At 46.4% G+C, this 17,039-nt stretch overlaps 1 protein-coding gene across 11 annotated transcripts in view; it reads left to right on the top strand.

Annotated features, from left to right (window-relative positions):
• RBM33 (RNA binding motif protein 33) overlaps positions 1 to 17,039 on the top strand; it is a 132,131-nt gene that overhangs the window by 69,894 nt on the left and 45,198 nt on the right. For all 11 annotated transcript variants that reach the window (XM_032305471.1, XM_032305470.1, XM_032305478.1 and 8 more), the window contains exon 9: positions 2,992 to 3,050. In XM_032305471.1, the coding sequence (XP_032161362.1) occupies positions 2,992 to 3,050 (59 nt within the window). The remainder of the gene's footprint in view (positions 1 to 2,991; positions 3,051 to 17,039) is intronic.

Raw genomic sequence — 17,039 nt, 5'->3', positions numbered from 1 at the left:
TGGTGGGTGCACAGATACTCTTTAGCCTAATAAAAACAAATAGTGTTAGAAGTCTGGAGTGGGAAAGCTCCAAGGAAACCCCAGGACAGCGTCCAGATACGAAAACCACGTGCCTTGCCAAAAAGTCCGCAGCCTGACATACTAAAGGCAGGCCTTACGCCGCAAAGTTCATCGTTCCGTCAGTGGAAGACCAGCTCTGACAATGGGTTTTACACTCTTGGAACCAGCGGAATGATTCTTCAGTGTGAAACTGGCTGCTGCGGAGCCCATGTTCCTTCTTTAGTGTCCCTTTGGTCTTGAGCTGGGCTGCTGTGGGGGAAGGGTGCAGCCCTGCCCTAGCTGGGCGTACGCACAGGGCACTGTTGAAGAGTCGCGTGTTGCCCAGGAGATGAGTGTGCCCTTCCTGAGAGAGGCTGCCAGCGTCTGCACGTCTCCTGTGCCTAGCGCGCACACTGCCCCAGGGTCTCGGAGCTGCAGGCCGCTGACAGGTGCATGGAAATGTTTTGAAAGAAGTAGCAGCATAAGCATGTCTTTTCCTGATTCCTTTTCAGGGATACAGAGGGTTCCATCATATTATAATTATGATGGGACAACAGAAAGATAAATGTTAAATATCAAATATTCCAAGTAGAGGGTTCAGCAAGAATGGTGTGTTACCTTTATAAGTGTTAAATTCTCTGCTCACGGCGCAGAGAGAGGCAGCTAGTTGGAAGTGTCCCCTGCTCACGAGCTCTGGAGACTGCGGAGCTCCCAAGGGACACTGCAGAGGCCTGGGTGGTCTGACCGAGGCCCTCTCTCCAGGCTGGATCTCTGATGCGCCCTTCACACCTGTCCTTACGTGCTCTCTTCTGTCACGTTTGTTCTTCTTCCCTCCTTTCCTTTTTTGTTGCTTTTTATACTTTACTTGAAAGAAAGAAAGAAAGGGACGTCTCGGTGGCTCAGTGGGTTAAGCCGCTGCCTTCAGCTCGGGTCATGCTCCAGCGTCCTGGGATCGGGTCCCACATCGGGCTCCTTGCTCAGCAGGGAGCCTGCCTCTCTTTCTGCCTCTGCCTGCCTCTCTGTCTGCTTGTGTGCTTTCTCTCTCTTTCTGACAAATAAATAAATAAAATCTTAAAAAAATAAAAAAGAAAGAAAAAAAAAAAAGAAAGAAAGCCAACTAACGAGGAGGCTTCTGTGTAAGAAATCTGTTAATTATATAATCATCAGATTTCTTCCCAGAGACTGCTCCTAGCTTTCTTGCTCTCATTCCCTGCAGGTAGAGAGACTTAATTTTTTCTTTAATCTTTTTGTTGTAGTGGAGGTTTCGGACGGGAAATTGGTATTTAAGTGCCAAGTTTAAAAATCAGTGGTACGTAGTCTTGAAGGTCTGGGTACTTCATATTTGGTGTTTAATGTACAAACCTCATCTTCATGTTGTTTAGTAGGTAGGTGTCTTTCACCTTCACTGTCATCTTTTGAGGTCAAAGATACTCTAATGGTTTCTTTCTCTACTTCACAATCTGCTGTTTTGCTTTGGTTAAATTGATGAGCTCCTCCCCCTTCCCCAGTGCCTTTTAGCAGGCTGTGCAGACCTGGGGACCAGGTCTTGGTCCGTGTAAAGTCTCTCAGATTGACCTCTTCTCGGTTTGAAATTTTGGATTAGGCTCTCTCTCTCTCTCTCTCTCTCTCTCTCTGTCTCCCAGGACTTCTGCCATTTTACATTTTATCCAAGTAAGTTTCTTTTCATCACACTTTGTATTTGATGGGTGCTGACTCGGCTCTGTACACACCATACCTTTAAATTGGACCTGTGGACGTCTGGCCCTCGTTACATGGCTTGATGTCTAGAGTTCCTCGAGTACCTGTAGTAAATAAAATTTATCTTAGTGTTCTGTTTTTACAATAATTTTGACCTTTAAGCTGTATCATTTCTCTGTTTCTCATTCACCAGACATTTTTTAAATTAAACGTTTGGTATGTGGTATTATTGCTATTTTATTTTCTCTGTATCCTCCCTTGGCTGGTTGTTCTCCATGCATGTCTGTGTTCTAATCTCTTAAAAGGACACCGGCCAGCTGGACCAGGGCCCGTCCATGTGACCTCATTCTACGTGATCACCTCTTTAAAGGCCCCTAGCACAAATGCAGGCCTGTTCTGATGGCCGGGCGGCTGGGACTTGAGCATGGGCATTTGGGAGGGGACCGCAGTTGAGCCCGTAATAGCTGACCCCCTGAGAGCTTACCGCGTGCATGGGACAGTCATCGGGCTGTGAAGTGAGAGACAGGGTACCCCTGGAGAGCAGTCCGCAGGCTGGTGGTGGTTTTGTTTTTTTTTCCCTCCAAAATCAAGATCAGTACAATGCATACATTTTAAGTAGCTTGAGCATACCTGATTTAGCCCCAGGGCGTAAAACTGACATGTGGCTTCTTCCCTACTATAAAATATCTGCTTTAAAATGACATGATTTTGCGTTCCTCTGGTAGATGGATTGGAGTTCTGCTTCTTTAAAAACAACCACCAAAACCGAACCTCTGGTCTTGGTGTGGTAGGTTGTATAGTACATGTTTCCTTGTAACGCTGCCGTGGGCATGTGTCTTCCTTCCTCTGCTGTCTCCCTCTCTGTCACTATTCTAGAGGATTTCAATGCAAATCTATGTTTGGTTGGAGTCCGAAAATGTAACTGGAGTAGATTGTCTGGATAACTGGAATACGGATGTGAAACACGGGGCCGTGTTTCGTTTTAGAGGAGTAAGCTCTTTGTTGCAAAGCGTTGTAGTTCTGCCTAGGAATCCCCCGCTGAAATCTCAGCTTCTGCGTGTGCCTTCGCATGCCGGCCCACGTTCCGCTCGCCCATCCTCGTCTGGGGTGTAGGTTGAGTGTAACCCTGGCAGAGTACGGGTACTGGACACAGAACATACATTTGGTATTAAACTTGACACGCTGTATCCCTTTCTCGGTGGGTTTGTCTGTGACGTAAAGGGTGTTTGTAACCGGAGCTGTTTTTCTTCCTAGTGCCCTTGCTGCCAGTCCCGAGCCAGCCGAGACCCGCTGTGGGGCCGCAGAGATTCCCAGTGAGTAGCAGCTGCCCCTTCTGCTGCGATCGGACGAGCACACGTTTGCTGAGAAACATTCAGACAGCAAATACTCGTGGTTCCAACTAAATAGAAGTTTAAAGATTTGTAAATATTGACAATAATTTTTGCACTGGAAAATGTTTGTTAAAAGCTTAAGGTCAGTGGGTTTTTGAGAATGGAATTAATTTTGTTTAACTGTAAAAGTGTTGAATCAGGATCATCATACGGTGCCTTTCATCTTAAAGAGGTGAATTTTGATTTCATCATTGAAATCAGTCTTTAAGTACTTTAAGTGAGAAAGGGCTTTGCTTTATCATGGTGTGTGTGCGTGCACAGGTGGATTTGCGTACGTGTGGGTGTGTGTGCAGTTCTGGGGGATAATAATGACCTCTTGGGGCACCTGGGTAGCTCAGTCGGTTAAGCGTCCGACTTTTGGTTTCGGCTCAGGTCACGATCTCAGGGTCATGGGATTGAGCCCCTGTTGGCCTCTGCCCCCAGCCTTAGAATTCTCTCTCCCTCTGCCCACACCACCCCCACAATCACTCGTGCATGCTCGCTCTCACATAAATCAGTCAGTCTTTGTAAGCTTTTTTAAATGAGATCTCTACTTGCTCAAGAAAACAAAAAGCAAAACAAAACAACCAACTGAACCCCAAAAGTCTTAACGAGCTATTGGTTTTGTAGTTTAAAATGAAGGTGTTTCTCTTTAAAATACCTTTACAAGAAAGCACCGGTTCTCCCCCTCCATACTTTGCTACGCTTTCCTTAACTTGATCCATTCTTTTGATGTATTTTAACTGGAAGAAAAATGTCTGGTAAATAGTTGTATCTGTTTAAATAATTTTTTCTTTTTTTGAGTTTTGGGTTAGACTTGTTATTAGTTCTTGGCTTCATTAAATCAGTGAGGACATGTTTAAAAAAAATGGACCAGACTATCAAATTTTACTATCATTTGTATATAAAACAGATACAGTTTTGTTGAGACTGAATAATCTCTGATTTCAGGAAATATCTAAGAGACTGGTTGACCCTAGCCTTGACACTTAAGGACAGCATATTTATTATTAGGCGTTTAGCCTTTTAATGAAGGCTCTGGATGTATAGTCAGATGATTATTCAGAAATAAAATCAGTATTAGATTTAAGGTTCAGAGTACTTTTTTTAGAAAAACTTTTGATTTGTTATAGTTATTTATGAATTATAATTTGGTTTCTAAAACTGATTCTTAGTGGTTTTATTCCCTTACTTAACTATTTTTTCCTTTGAATTACTTACAAAGTACTAAAAACTAGGTTTTAAAATTAGGTGGTGCATTTATTGAGTATGCCTCTGTGTTCAAAGCAGTGTCCTAATAGACAGGGTTTATTAGCTGCATGGCCCACTAATAAGTGTGTGTGTTTTAGTTGTTAGATACATTTCTTCTTTGAAGTAGTTTACCCGCTAGTTACTCTAAAGCACTCATGTTTTAGGTACTTCTTGCTGTTTTTCAGAAATGTAAGCAACTGTGCTATAATCATTATTAGATTTGTTTTTGTGGTTTGTTTGCATTATAGAGATAAAATTTGATATGAAAACCAATGTAGTTTAATGAAAACATAAAGCACGGTTGTATGTACTTGATATTTTTATAAAAAGCTTTACTAATATAAAATTAGGATAAACATTTGTAGTTTTCGTCTACTTTTATTCTTCTGTTCTGGAGATACAATTTTATCCGATCCTAGAGGAAGCCAATTGCATACTATTGGAGGATAAGGGGATAATAAAAGAAAATATCTTTCTCTTTCTCTCTCTCTTTTCTTAAAGATTGATTTATTTTAGAGAGAGAGCATCGGGGGGTGGGCAAAGGGGAAGAGAGAGAAAGAGAAAGCAGCAGACACCCTACTGAGCACAGAGCCTGACACAGGCCTCAGTCCCACGACCCTGAGATCATGACCTTTGCCGAAATCCAGAGTCAGATGCTTAACCTACTGAGCCACCCTGGTGCCCCCAAAAGAATATTTCTTTGAGAAATTGAACTGTTTTTTTTTTTTTAAGATTTTATTTTTAAGTAGTCTCTACACACAATGTGGGGCTCAAACCCAGAACCCTTAGACCAGTAAGTCACGCACTTTACCGATGGAGGAGCCAGCCAGGCACCCCTAAATTGTGAACTTACTTTTCAGTTATATGGTTCAATGGGGGTAGTAAATACCGTGGAGCTGCTTTTGGAAGAGTTTCTGCAAAGTGTTGATGTTTTGTTTTGTTACTGTTTTTGAGACGGGCAGTATGTACAGGCGGCAGGAAGCTGCTGGGCTACACGGGAGGCTCCCTGCAGCTCACTGGTCTGTTGGTATCTGACACGTCCTGTACCTTCTGTTATGTCCCAAATGCTGGGTCTTAAGCTGCAGTTACAGCATGCCTGTGGTCTTAAAAGTGCAGTGCTCTGCTTATTTCTGTAGTCGGTCTTCCTGAGAGCAGATGATCAGGTGTGCAGTCTCTACGTGAGAGGTGGAGGCACCCGTTGGCTCAATCAGTGGAGCGGGTGGCTCTTGCTCTCAGGGCTGAAGTTCCATGACGGGTGTAGAGAGGACTTAAAAAAATTTTTTTTTTTTTTTTTGTCTGCCTGTGCTCGCTCTCTCCCCCTTTCTCTGATAAATAAATAAAATCTTTAAAAAAAAAATTTTTTTTTTTTTTAGAAACACACAAGAGGTAGTATGTTTTAAAAAGGTGTACTCTACAATATCATTAAGAAGGGGGACCAACTCTGGGCCATTGCCTGGTACTTTACATAAACCAGATCTTTACTGAATAAAACTGATTGTCCCTTTTCTGCTAGGTTGGACGCGGTTGCTGTCAGTGTAAGGGTAGTTTTGTGAGCACACATCTCCTTCCTTCCCAGTGCTTCTGTGGAGTGCTAGTCCCAACCCATAAAATAGACTAGCGGACTAGCAGAATTCAGTAAAACCAGTTTTATAAAATTAGAAAACTAGTGGGGATAGTCTTGCTGTGTTTTAACAAAACCCCTTGGAGATTTCTTAACTGATGGCCGTTTGCCCAGGGGTGTGTCCTGTTACTTTTGCTTTGTAAGGTGATAAAGCAGTTAGGTTGGGAAGCCTGACTTTGGAATCATCATGGAGTGTGTTCAGATCAGTAGACTTCCTTGGCACACAAACAGATGTGAATTACATGGATCTGTTGAGCAAAGTGAGGTTCACTGCAGTCTCGCAGCGCGGTCATTCAGTAGTAATGTGCTGTGTCACTTACTGAGCCACTGTTGATCTGTACTTCCTGTGCACAAGGCCCAGGGCTAGGCCAGCTCTGCTGGGCGCAGGGCGAGTAGGACCGTGTGCACAGGCTGATGTGCAGCCGTGGATCGGGGCCTCCTGAGCCGGCAGCAAGAGCTCCGCCTGTCCTCGGAGCAGTGGGGGTTCCGTAAAGGAGCTCGGGTCGGGAAGGACAAGATTGCCGGGAATCTCACTTTGCTCCGTACGTTTCTGTAATTCACATCCTTTTGTGCGCCAGGGATACGTACTGACTCCAGCAGACGCTGTGAGCAGCCCTGCGTAAAACGAGTAGCTGGAGAAGGGGTGTGTAATTTACGTTGTTACTTGTTTTTAACGGTACATACGTGAATTTGCATCAGAGAATTACGTCACGTTCACTTTCTCCCCATCTGACCAAAGAGCAAAAAAGGCAGCCAGTACAAGTACCACCAGATTTCCAGATTTTAAAGGAATTAGTATCTAGTTGGTATTAGTGGTAAGGTGTTCTGCTCTTCCCCAACAGTGGCAAGCTTTACTTAAAAATCCATTTTGTTTGACAATTTTACGAAAACGTGAGAAATTCCTAATTTAGAGCTAGTACACCTAGAAATTGTATTAGGTGGTAATGCCTCCAGTTTTTAAATTAAAAATCAGAGAAGTCTAGGCAACTAGTAAGCCTGTTTTTCATAGAATTACTTAAGAATGTTTGAAAAATTCAAATCTTAGGTGAAAATACGGTATTCTAGGCTATACGTGATATAGTAGGAGAACTAATATTTTTATTTCCTCTTTGGTGAATTTTATTAAAAGACTTGAGTAAACGGTTTTCAAGACAAAGCTTGAATGTCAGAGTACTAAATACCATAAGAAGGGCATCCTTACAGTTGATGTTTCTGGAAAATTCTGCCTCCAGCTGCCCCTTCTGTACTCCTGTCAGGATGCTCCGTGTCTGCCCCCGGCCTCACTCCCTTAGTTTGGAGTTTGCTGACTTGTTTTGTGATTCAGGTTTGCACCTAAGAATCCGATCTGTGTCTTTAATTTTCACTATGGATACAGCTCTTAGTGCTGCACTTTAAAACATTTCTCGTCACGAACTATAATTCCCAGGCTGCTTTGTTCTTTGAAATCCAAGTTATCTATCTGTCTATCTATCTGTCTCTCAGTATATTTGATAGCGTTGTCAGAGAATGAATTCTTTTCATACACCTTTTCATACCGCAGTATCAGTCACTCTGCCGAACGGAAAGGGTGTCTCAGCTCCGTGAACGGTGAGCGCCGCCGGCGCAGACGGGCACAGGAAGTCGGCGTCTGCCGTGAGGAGTGACGGGTGCTGCTGTGGAAGGGCCCGTCCCTCCCTCCGCGTCCGCTCCTCTGGTCTTGCCTCCTGCCTCCTGCCATCCTGCACGCTCTCCTGAAGCGGCCTCACTCATGTGAAGACCTTTGAATGTAGTTTCACAGAACGGTTGTGGTTTTCTTTGTGGTGTTTTTATGGGGGGTGGGGGGGGAGGCTCCTTTACCTTTCTGCTCGTGATCTCGTCTCATTGCCAGATGCTCTTGGTTTCACGGGTCAGTCTGTCCTTTCCGCAAAGGCTGTCCCTGATGTTGTTGTCACTGGTGTAAAGTTGGAAGGCTTGTTCTTGTCTGTAAGTGTGTTTTCCAGTCACGTGTTTGCCCTCAAAGAGGTGTTCATCGTTTTTAAAGTGGGCTCACTTAAAAAAGTAACACTAAAATGTTGGTTAATAATATTTTGAGGTGTTGCTTTGAGATTTTGCTAACCTAATTTGTTTTAGTTGTCGGTACAATTGCTATTTTTAAGCGTGTGGGTAAACCCCGATAACTCACGTAAAGATTCTTGACCTAGGGTATTTTAAAACCTGTTCAGTCACTGATTTTGAATGGATGCACTGGGTAGAGGTGGTATTTCAGGCTAAACAGTTAAATAACCAGGTACTTTGGCTGCTAAATAATTTCTCAGTGGGTTTTTGTTGGAATTAAAACCCAAGATTGCGTTTTAAAAAAAAAACCACTAAAAAGTTTAAATTAATCTTCTTAGCAATTACATGATTACTTAGGTTCACCCGGTAAGATTTCCATTTGTGTTTACTGTGTAGCTGTAGCCCCTCGCAGGTAGGTCTGAGCACAGGCTCTTCCCGTGGAGCGGGTGCGTGGCATCAGGTGGTGGTGATTGACACGGCCTGGATGGGTTTTATATGGCATTTCATGCAAATCGTGTTTGATGAGACTGCTGCCTCAGATTCCATTTCTTTCTGATTAGAGCCCTTGCAGATGTGAATCTGGACTTTAGTCCAGCCTTTCTTTGGAACCCCTAACTGTTTTTACAACTTGCCTGCGATGCCTTGTAATTATTAGCACTTAAGATCGGGATTGAATGACGGGCATTTTCTCTTATCAGATGTACGAGTAGTAGCAGGCGAGTGTGGGACGAGAGGCTTCCAGCTGTCAGACGTTGTCAGGCTCGCAGGGAGGGAACGCGGTTGAAAATGCAGGTGACGTGATGCCCAACATCCTCCATTTGCTGGTGGGTTTCTGATTAATCATGATTACCATATATTATCATACCATCAGATTTAATCATATCAATGCATTCCCATCTGCAGCAGTAACAGGAACAGCTAACCACTATGGTAACCGCTATTAAGTATGGTGGTGATGAGATGCAGCGCCCCGTTGACGTGACTTGCCGCCCTGCCGGTGTCCCTTGTGTGTGAGATTGGCCGGGCACGAGTCTGCACGCGGGACTCCGAGCCCCGGGAGTACGGACTGAGACTCTGTGAAGTGGGTTTCGTGTACAGTAAGTCAGCCCGTAGGCCTCATTATAACAGCTGCCTTCTAAAAGTGTGTGCTGGAATGTCGTTTTGGGTCTTCTGCTAAGTAAACTGTTAGGTTGAAGTGCAGACCTGCCATCCATCCTCTCGGAAGCGGTAGACTGAAGTCCTGCGCACAGCCCAGCCGACTGTGCTGTGACAGTCCGCGCTGTAACGGTCCGGCCGGTCCAGATTGTCCAGCTCTCAGAACCTCCTGTGTGTGCCAACAAGATCTTCATGTCCCGTGTCTACCATGCATCCTGCAGAGCACACCAGTTTTTATCTTAAATACTTACTTTCTCTGGAGTCTCTGAAGACCTGGAATTCTTTTAAAATGCATTTTTAAGGTAAACTTTGAAAGAGGCCCTATTTTATTATAAAGGAATGGAAAGCATGTCCTCAAAAGATTAGAAACTTAAACTTCTTTACAGTATAGGTCTTGTTATGTGCAAGCTTGTGAAAATTCACAAGTACCCACAGTTGTGTAATCACTACAGTTAAGGTGTCGACAGCAGTCGTGTCTCCCCAGTGGCTTCCTCTTGCTGCCCTTCTGTGGTCACTCCTCTCCCCGTCCCAGCCCCCACAGCCAGATCTGTTTCCGGTCACTGAAATCCTGTCCCGGGATGGTGTGAGTCTGACTGCCTTCCCTTGCCACGGTGCTCTTGAGAGCCTTTCCCTGTACGCGGCTCATCTGTTTGTATTGGCAAGTAGTGCTCTCCCGTGTGGATGTACCACAGTCGGGGTGTCCATTCCCCATGTGGACATTGGGTTATTTCTAGTCTTTGGCTACTGTGAGTAAAGTTGGTATTAAATGTGTGCGTTTTCTATGTGAACGTAGTAGTCGGTAAATAGGAGCAGGGATTGCGGGTCTCGTGGTGGGGGTATTTATCGATGAGAGTGTTCAAACAGACTGCTCGCAGTGGCGGAGCCGCTGCTCTGCTTTTTAACTGCGTCCTGTTCCGAGTGAGGAGATAGATAGTCCTGGAGCCCGTCCTTGGACATCGTTGGGCAAGGCAACAGTTACCGAGTGCTCACGGTGTCTGAGTTGGCTCAGAGCTTGGGTTCCACAGCCGCGTGAGGGTAACGTCTTCTCCAGCTCACAGAGGGGGACCCGAGTCTTGGAAGGATTCAGTTGCTCAAGTTCACATAACTGGGTGCGGACGGGGTTTTAGCCGCGGCAGTCCGAGTCTCGCAGTCCTGGCGTTCCTCTCCCTTTCTCTCTGAGTATGTTAATCCAGACCGTGTTTAAGATCGTGACTGTCAGTGAGAGCTGGAGTGGCCACGTTTGCTCTGGGAGGGCCCGTACTGCCCTTCAGTGGGATTGTTGGGGAGGACAGCAGGAAGCGTGAGGTGTAGGGCTGAAGGGCTTTCCGTTGTTGGAATATGAGAAGTAAGTAGGCTTCAGTGTGTTCATCAAAGCAGTGTTTTGGACTAAGTTAGAGATGCTCTAGTGTGTCTGCTGGCTTCACTCTGAGCCCGTAGCATTGTCTCGTGTGGCTCCATCCGTGTGGAGTCCGCGCGCCCCTGCCCCATCTCCGAAGGCTGGTGCTTAGCGCTGGCGATGTCCTTCTTCAGAATGTTTAGAGAGCATCTCCCGATACAAAAGTACCTTTTAGGGAATAGATGTAGGTATTAAATAAGGCACAATCTGAAAGAAAAAAGGTCTATGGAAAAACTGAAATAAGAGGATTAAACTGTGATCGAAGGGTACAATTTTAATGATGTCAGGGGTCACTGGTGGCCTTATTCTCTGCATTTAACCCACATTTAATCAGAATTAACTGAGACGCGGGGTTCTTAAGTGTCTGCTTGTCTCTTATATAGTTCTTTGCATTTTAAGCGAGATTAATAAATGAAAACATGCTATAAAGGAAGGTTGTAATTCATTGAAAGATTCATGAAGTTTCAATGACATTGTTAAGGTATTTAATTAGTCTTATTAAAATATATCAAGTGACCCTGTTAGGGAAGCTGATAAGTCATACAATAGCCGTTAGAGCCGCTTTATTCTCGCATTATACGATTAACTTTGGGCTAAGCAATTTATGCAGAGTTCTCCTCTTTTTTTTTCCCCCCCGTGGTTGAAGTTGTCAGTTCTTTCTGAGTAGGATTAAGGCAGATAACATCATGTAATTAACAAGAGACGAAGAAGGGAGAGTAGTTTGCGTAAGAATTACAGGAGAGGATGATAACTTTTACCTTAGACGCTTAAAGGCATATAAAGAAAAGCAAAATAGAGCAATTAGTTGAAAGGATTAAGGTAGCCTTTTCTTTCAAAAGGCAGAAGAATTAGTACGGAAAGTTCTGTTAAGTGATATATTCACAGCTCACTCACAGGCTTAAAATGATTGTGCATTTGGTGGAGGGAATTGGTAATTTATTATCTTTTATACCCGTGAAATGATAGAAGTTCTTAAATGAATGCTCTCATCGGGAAAGTCTCCACGATGGGGCCAGCTTGGAGCCACAGCGTGTTCGACGTCGCCTGAAGACACACTGGTCACAGCGGAAAGAGCACTTTGTAGAGCAAATCCGAAAATGGGCATACATTTTATGGCCTGAGTTCCGTGGACAGTGAAGCTTGGGCTAATCCACTTCTAACTGTAAACCCGAGTTTCTTCGTCCCTTAAAGGGAAAGTTGTTTGTTGTGCCTGTTCCTTGGCCGTGTGTTCGTGAAAGATACTGTGTCGTACTTGACTTGTTCGGGGTCAGGATGCGAATGAGGTTGCATGTGACAGAAAACTGAGGTAACGGTGACATAAACCGAGTGTCTTTATGTTTTGCATAAAAATGAGAAAGTTCTGTGTTGGTATAGCCGTTCTGTGGTGCTCCAGCGGCCCGTCTACCACTCGACCCAAATTCCACGCCAGACGAGGAGGAAGGACGGGGGCAAAGGGCGTGTCCCCGCGGAGGCAGACCCCCAAGGAGCCTTCCCCGGGTCCTGTCCCCCAGTGCCGGCGATGGCTTGTTGGCCAGAACCTAGTCACATGGGCACCCTTGTGGCAAGTTCAGGGTTTTTTAGGTGGGCTGTGCTGCCCTTTTGTTACTTAGGAAGAAGTGAGAATTTATACTGGGTAAGCGATGAGCAATCTTGACCACCAAGGCCAAAACTTAACGGCTGTAATTTAAGTTGTGTAAATACAGAGAAAGAGAGTGACCTCTATGTTCAAAGTGAAATAGAAACCAGTGAGGAAAGTGGCACTGGGAGCTTCCTGATACTTGGCAATTGTTAAATTTCTCTTTCAAGAAGGCAATACTGCTGATAGCCAGTAAGAAGCTTTTAGGGTCTTAAAGCTTAAGTTTTAAAGCTCATGTAAATATTCAAGTTCTTGGGTCCTGTTGTCCATTGAGGCCAGTGGATGCAGCGAGGGGTCCACGTGTCTTCCTCAGATGATTTCTCCCTTGTGTCTGTTGTGACCTGCTACCTCCAGAGAGGGAGCATTTGTCATTCTGGTTCATTTCATGGACGAGCTATCGACTTTCTTTCTGAATACTGTCTTGTATTATCTTCCCCTTTTATCTAATCTTTGTACCCCCTGACCCTTATGCCGTATTTGGCCTCTTGGAAATCGGTTTCTTTCTGGTTGGATTTGAGGCAGGTGCCCGTAAAGCTGGCTCTCCCCCAGAGCCAGTGTGGCTGGGCCTGGTGGACCTGCCACGGTCCGTCCTCCATGGCGCTGGCTGCCCCAGAGGGTCATAGCCAGCTGGTGGCTGCCTCTGGGTTCAAGGTGATGCTACAAAACCCTCTTCCCATTCTAATTCTGTTGGACAAACTACCAAGCCAGAACTTTGCTTGTTTACTCAACTTTAGTCAGCGCTTTTTTCTAAATTGTAGATAACATCTTGGGTTCTGCCTCCTGTATCAGTTTGTCATAGGCTGATCAGATAAGAACTGCTAATTTCTTCCACCGTTCAGGTCAGCGGAGGGATTTCCATGGCTGGCTGACTGTAGGCTTGATTTAGTATTTATTGGTTTTTGTGACTCTGCAGCCCTCACGTACTGTCACACGATGACCTGTACATATGTGATCGTGAAACAGTGAGACAGACGACGGAATGTGAAATAACTGTTCATAACAGGCACGGTGAGTGTGTGCCCTCTGGAGGTGGGCGGCTCGGGAGTGAGTCTGGGCTCCTCCGCTTTCTAGCCACGTACTGGGTGAGAGATACTGAAATGCTCCGAAGATTCTGTGAGCAAAACCCCTACCTTACAGGGCATTCTAGGGCTGGAAGGAGACGGCAGAGGAGTCCCCCGCAGAGTTAGCTGGCAAGCAGCAGTGGTGGGCCGCAGCCTTGGGTCAGTAGGAGCAGATTCAAGATGGGGATTTGGGGGGATAGACTAGGCAAGGGCGCTGGGGATGCAGGTGGGGAAAGGCTGGAACTGGGTGCTGTGTAGTTTCAGGTCAGTCTCTGGCCCTGGCCTGATCTTTGGGAGCTTGGTTGGGAGTTGGGGAGCCTGTGGCGCATAAAGCCTCCCTCGGAGTTGTCCACTGTGGGGCCGGTGCCGTGGACGTCTGAGGCATTGGCCGGGACAGCATGTGCAGCAGCTGGGGCCCGAGGTGCCTGCACGTAAAGGGGGCCTGGCGATGGCCCCGGGCTCCCCGCACCACAGGATCGGCTGGAGTTCAGTGACTGACCAGCCCTGAGCCCGCAGTGGCTCGGTCCTGCAAAGCGCTCTTCTCACTCACCGTGTCCTCTGGGCCCCCACAGACCTCTGTGTTCACTAGTCTGGGGGGGAGAGGGCGAGGCTCACTCCTGGGAGTTCCTGTAACTGGCCAGGTCTGGGACCGGCCTGCGCCACTTCTGCTCACGTGCTGTCGGCTGGACCTTGGTCACGCGGCCAGCCATGGCGCCTTGCAGGACTGGCTGGGAAATGGATCCTGGCTGGTGCTCAGGAAGAAGACGTGGGCACAGACGTGGGGAGCATCAGGGGTCTGTGTCCTTGGTGACGGCGGGGGGAGGCGGGGAATCAGCTAATTTTTATATAAAGCCAACTGGCCTCGCGAGTACAGATTTCTATTTCATGAGCGTTCTGCAACATTAAGGTAATTACATTTATCACTTTTTCTTAGTGACTTCTGTCCTTGTTTAGAACTTGGACAAATTGCTGTAAGATCTATCCAGATTTGGGCATTTATTTTAATATTATGTACTTTTTGTTTTATGTTTTTTTTTTTTACATTTTACAAGTGGCTTTTTATTATTATATATTTATATTTTATTTATGGATATATTTATCATGCTGTTAGGGTAGTATGGTCAGGTTTGCCATTATGCAGACTTGCTCCTACCATGTTTTACTTTTCCTTAAGCATTCTCTGGCTGAAGGAGTATAGTTCTAACTTGTTGATTTGTATTTACTTTTAGGATTGACTCTGAAAAATGCCTTGTTATCGTATGTGTGCTACACGATGATTGCCAAGTACCACCATTTGAGTAAAGTGAAGCGGTTTTTAATTTTTTTATTTTTCATTTTACTCTGGTTTTTTGGTCTGGTTTATGTGATTGTCCTTTTGCAGGACAATGTGATTGTGATATGTGATTGTGCATTTTGCAGGTGTATTTTGTTTTTCTCGGTGTTTTATTTATTTATTTGAGAGAGGGAGAAGCAGGGTCCCCGCTGAGCAGAGAGCCCGACATGGGGCCCCATCCCAGAACCCCGGGGTCTTCACAGCCGAAGGCAGACGCTTAACTGACTGAGCCCCCCGAGGCGTCCCCTGCTGTATGATTGTGAGGTTCAGTCTACAGCCCAGAAGAAACCTGGCCCGGGCTGTGCTTCTGACCAGCAGTGTTGGAAGGATATCCCACAGACCATCCCGCTTCCGTTCTTCCTTCTCTGTTCTCTAAAGACGGGAGGCCGCAGAGCAGAGCAGAAGCCGCGCTCATCTCACTTTCCCTCTGACTGCTCAGTGCCACGGTCGGAAAGCGACCTTTGCCTACAGTTAAGTCAGGGAACCGGCTTCTGTTGGTGTTGGCTTCTCTTTGGTCCTGGTGCACTGTGTATGTTTTAAGTCTGCTCCGCCTAGGAGCCTCTGGGGCTCACTGTGCAGGGTCCGGTTGGTCTGGCCCAGCGTCCTGTAAGTCCTTCCTGGGGCACTCCGCCGCCTGCTGTCCGTGTGCTTTGTGGGCAGCCAGGGTTTAACCTGCTGTAGTGTTTCAGATTCCAGTGTGGGGCTGGAATTTCCTTGCTGTTAGAAGTGGGCAGTTTCTTCATTTGTTAAATATCTGTAAATGTTTGTGTACCAGGCCCGGTGCCAAGCATGAAGGTGCATTGGTGAATAAGACAGACCATAGTCTCACCCTGCACAGTCCTGTCCGTCGAAGGGCAGCGAACGGTGGGAGTGGATTCGCCAGGATGCTGACGGCTCACCCGTGCAGGCCGCCTCCTGTGACTCAGGAGTGGGGATGCAGGAAGGGGGTCTCGCTGGGCTGTCGCGCAGTGCAGGAGGCGACATGTCGCTTGTCAGCAGCTCTGTGTTAGGGTAGAGCATGGAAGCCGTCTGCACAAGTGTGTCACGTGCAGATGACAATAATGGCAAGCGCTGTCAACTTCTGTTATTTGCTGGTACTGTCGTAGGTCCTTTGAACGTGTTCTTTCATTTCCTCCCGTGAGAAACAGGTACCATCGGTATCCCTGCCTTTTACAGAGGAGGAAACAGGCTTGGAGAGGCTCGGCTGCATGGCCGGGGCTCTGCTAAGTGATGGGAGGGCCGGTGCTGCCCCCTGCCCGCTCAGCTGCTGCTAGCCAGAGCCTTTCGGAGAACCGACCGGCTGGAAGACTCAGGTTCTAGCCTTAGTGACTGATGAAGATAAAGGATTTGGGGGGCCTTGTTCCATATTGCTGACATTTGAATGCTTGTGTCTAAACGCGGTTAGCATGTAGGTAATTAGTAAAAGGAAAGAAGATCTGGGAAGAGATGAAAATCACAATATTATAATTCCAAAGGGGACAAGATTTATGATCCCAATATATTTTCAGTTTAATACAAAAAAATGTCTTTAGAAGTTATGAATATTTAAAATAATCTCCCAGGAATGTACCTAGTTCTTAGGCAGCTTGGAATTTTTATTGAAAACTAACCACATTGGTTTCTTTTTGAGTTCATTCTCATAATTCAGTAACTGCTTCCTTTTAGAAACAGATGAAGGGGGTTGAGAATATATTGCCTGACCTCCACCTGTGGCAAAGTCAAAATCAAAACTTAGCAGACCTTCTACTTACAACGGAAGGGGAGCCAGTCTCCTTTTCCAGTTACATTTGGCCTTATCCATAATGAGAAAACCTATCTCCTGGAGGACTGGAAAGTGACTCTCGGATGGAAGGAGACAGTGAGGGTCGTGAAGAGCCCGTTGGCGCGGCCACGTGACCACCTGTCTGGGCCTCCATCGGCAGGGGAGGGGCGAGCGGCAGTAAAACGCAGTCGTGCAATTTATCGCTTACGACAGACTTCAGAAGAAACCGAGTATTTTCCAGTTTTCTGTAAGCCCCGCATGACGTGAGCCCGGCAAGAAAACTAGCAGGAAGTATCGGGCCTTCACATAGTAAATCACGAAGAAAGTCCCAGTTTTTAGTCAAGCCAGAAAGGTCGGGAGCCTTTTTCCGCTTCCTGTAGTTGTGAATAGAGCCGGGGCGGAAGGTGGGAGGCACTGCTGGTCGCTGGCTTCCGTGCAGCTGTGTGGAGGAGTGCCGGCCCCGGAGCACTTGCCTGGGACGGACTCGGGCCTCCGACCAGAGGTGTGGGTGACACAGACGGAGACGCCGCACAGAATGGGTCCCGCTGCGGGACGCTCACCGCAAAGGAGTGCAGGTGGGGCTTGCCCGGGGCGGGAGACAGCAGTGCTGATCTGCGCGTGGTTCGGGACAGTGTAGAAGTTACACTTTGCTCTCCCCTCTGTTGGAATGGGTAAAACGGTTG

The sequence above is a fragment of the Mustela erminea genome, chromosome 11 (genome assembly GCF_009829155.1).
Source record: "Mustela erminea isolate mMusErm1 chromosome 11, mMusErm1.Pri, whole genome shotgun sequence".
In the NCBI taxonomy this organism is placed as follows: Eukaryota; Metazoa; Chordata; class Mammalia; order Carnivora; family Mustelidae; genus Mustela; species Mustela erminea.
This window is presented reverse-complemented; position numbering and strand designations above follow the sequence as displayed.